Source organism: Loa loa (genome assembly GCF_000183805.2).
Source record: "Loa loa unplaced genomic scaffold supercont3.43, whole genome shotgun sequence".
Classification (NCBI taxonomy): domain Eukaryota; kingdom Metazoa; phylum Nematoda; class Chromadorea; order Rhabditida; family Onchocercidae; genus Loa; species Loa loa.
Genome location: NW_018108223.1, coordinates 55,552 through 58,518, shown reverse-complemented (window position 1 = coordinate 58,518; position 2,967 = coordinate 55,552). Strand labels below are relative to the sequence as shown.

The following is a 2,967-nucleotide window of genomic DNA, read 5'->3' as shown; positions in this document are numbered from 1 at the left end:
AATTATAGTTTATATATATATATATATATATATATATATATATAATGTTGCATATCATGATGCCATGTTTGCCCATACCTTATGTAATGATTGCCATGAAGTATGCCACTTTTTCTTAAAGTAAACTAACATTTTAGACCATGTGGTATTCATCATGTTTGGTACTATTTGGAAATAGGAACCAGACTGGGTATGGTGACATCATCTTGGATGTTGCATATGCCTTCGAAGTACACATTTGATGACTCTCTCTTGTTTACGGGTTTGAGTTATATTCTATCATAAAACTTCTCTCTTCGATAATAATTTTTTTCAACTTATTCGACAGAGAAAAAAGGGCAGCGTCCCACTTTGCGCTGACGGGAATGACAAAAAACATGAGGACGTAACAAGTCCCAATTTTTCTCAATCAAGCGGGGAGGGGAAACGGGGAGTGCTACTGGTTCTTTTATATTTTGTCATAGAATTTTACTTATTTTACTATTGTCTTTTGAACTGTACTGCCAAAATCATGCAGACAGGACAAGAGACATGATGTAAGTGATATTCTTAGCAAGGATTGAGGTAAAGACTAAGCGACTGATATTTTAAAGGTCGTGAGACTGGCACTGTGTAAAAAAATGCCGGCCAAACCAATCTGTACTGCCTAATGTCAGTGTTTAAGTAGTTTGGCTTAAACTATAGTGAGTTTGATTGAAGCGCTTAATATTGGTTGCTATGACAAAAAAGCTTGGGAGACATGCATGCTTTAGTTAGCTTTTAAAATGTAAGCTTTCATTTTACTCATCCGATGTATTCCGACAACAGCAAAACTTGATAAGACGGATTTTTTTTTGCTAATTTTTCGAAAATTTAGATACATACATTGGTTGCATCAGAATGACTTGTCTTACACTATATAGCACAATTAATTTTTATATAGATCCCCTTTTTACCACCTAACGATTACAGTACGTGTGTATTCATTGTCAGTGTCCGTAATTTTGTTTTAAACCATAGCTGACTGAAAAGCTCTGCTTCAAACCTGTGTTTGTACTTATCATACCTCAGAGTTCAGAACTGGATTAATTGCATAGGAAAGATTTGGTTGCACCATTAGGAGTGCATAAGGATAAATCCGTTTTTCATTTTATGTCACTGTTTCATTTCATATCAATGGTCATTTTTAATTTTGATTTCTTTCCACTTGTATAAGTGCTAACTTTTCTCTTTATTCAAATCGCTTATATAAATTAATATTCCATATTGTTAGTAAAAATGAAAAGCAATAAATACATGAGATTTTCCGACAGAGTTGTCGGATGCACACTGCTCTATTTTCTTTGTAAGTAATGAGAGTCATTTCATGAGAATACTTTCTCTGCAGTGCTTTCTTGTTTTTAAAATGGCTGAAATAACAAATCTTTAGTTTCTGAAACGGTTATGTGACGTTCGGTCTGTTCTTTTCAACACTTTACTATAATTTATTTACAAAATAAGTTTTCTTTTTTATACCGTTGTGGTGTTAGCCAGGTTTTGTTTTTAGTATTTCCTCTTGATTTTAAAGCTTTAAATAAGAGTTCCTTAAAATTGGCACAGATTCTTTATGCGCCGTACAATAATAGGCTGGACAATGTGGAATTACGGGCTTCGTTAAGATCTCCTGTCATGGTTCATTGGCGAAAACAGTAATTAGTTATGGTGTTGGTGACATCATAAACTTTAAAAAAAGGCACTGCTAAGGGGAGATTTTTTTTGTCATCCCACTCTGAAGTTTATGAAGAAATAAAGCAAAGCAATGAAGCATTGCATCTGATGTTTTCTCCCTTGATAAGTATTGAGAAGGGTACAATATTTGTTAACATGGCCTTTACTAAAGACCTTCTGCGATTGATTTACATTAAAATTACCACAGCGTAATACCACTGATATCTGACAGTGGTGACGCGCAAAAAAAACAATCATCGTCTACTATGCTTCATCAATTTGGAAGTACAATGGAAGGGAGTTAGTTATAAAGTGGCAGGATGATATTCATATTATCACTGTGTCATCAGTATTCTGATCTTTCATCTTTATCTTTAAATCAGTTGTTTCTATCAAATATTTGTTCTATTAAACCGTTGAAGATAATTGTTGAAAAAATCATTACATTAACTCAGAAGGTTCCGAATTTTCGGAATATACACTCCCATGGCAGTTTTATCATTATTTTATCATTCTGGGGGATGGTGCACATTTTTTATCATATGCTAGGGCAATATTGGAATGAGTCGTGACATCGGCATATTGTGGAAAAGCTTTTTCTAATCATTAAACTTTGTGCGCAAATATGTGACAACCCTTGTTTGCCTGTTTTTTTCCCCCATCTGCTGCACATCCGATCGATTTGTTTAGACTACATGTGGGATGAAGGTAGCGAATCAAAGTACATTTCTCAAAAAGACTAGTTACTGTGAATTGTCCTTCTAATAACCAACAGAAGATTACATTATTTCATGAGTTCTGCTCGGTATTCTTCATTTACCGTATTGCTTCCCCGAAAAAAGTAAAAACAACTTCGTTGAATAAGATCAAATTTACATGATCAAGGTGCATTGCAATCAGTAAAATGATTTCGGTGGAGAATGATTTCCAAAAGTATTCTACGAGGAATCAACTTTTATTTAATCTTTTTTAATGGTTCAGAGTTGCACAAATTATTCTAGTCGACAGGATCTTTCGAAAGCAGAAAGATTGCTATAGAAAGTTTTATTTGAGTACAAAGAAATGCAGTAAGCATCTCTGATGCCTTTCATTTTCCTGTATTTAGTTCTGCACAGCGTTAGAGATCCATTTTTCAATATTATTATTATTATTATTATTATTATTATTATTATTATTATTATTATTATTATTATTATTATTATTATTATTATTATTATTATTATTATTATTATTATTATTATTATTATTATTATTATTATTATTATTATTATTATTATTATT

The 2,967-nt window shown here is 32.3% G+C and overlaps 1 protein-coding gene across 1 annotated transcript; it reads left to right on the top strand.

The window, feature by feature from the left end:
• Window positions 1-140: 140 nt before the first annotated feature.
• On the top strand, window positions 141-1,671 carry LOAG_14147 (hypothetical protein; the record flags this gene model as incomplete). The annotated part of the gene is made up of 3 exons (XM_003149648.1): window positions 141-230; window positions 329-442; window positions 1,513-1,671. The coding sequence occupies 3 exons, from the start codon at window positions 141-143 to the stop codon at window positions 1,669-1,671; spliced, it is 363 nt and encodes a 120-aa protein (XP_003149696.1).
• Between the last annotated feature and the right edge of the window lie 1,296 nt (window positions 1,672-2,967).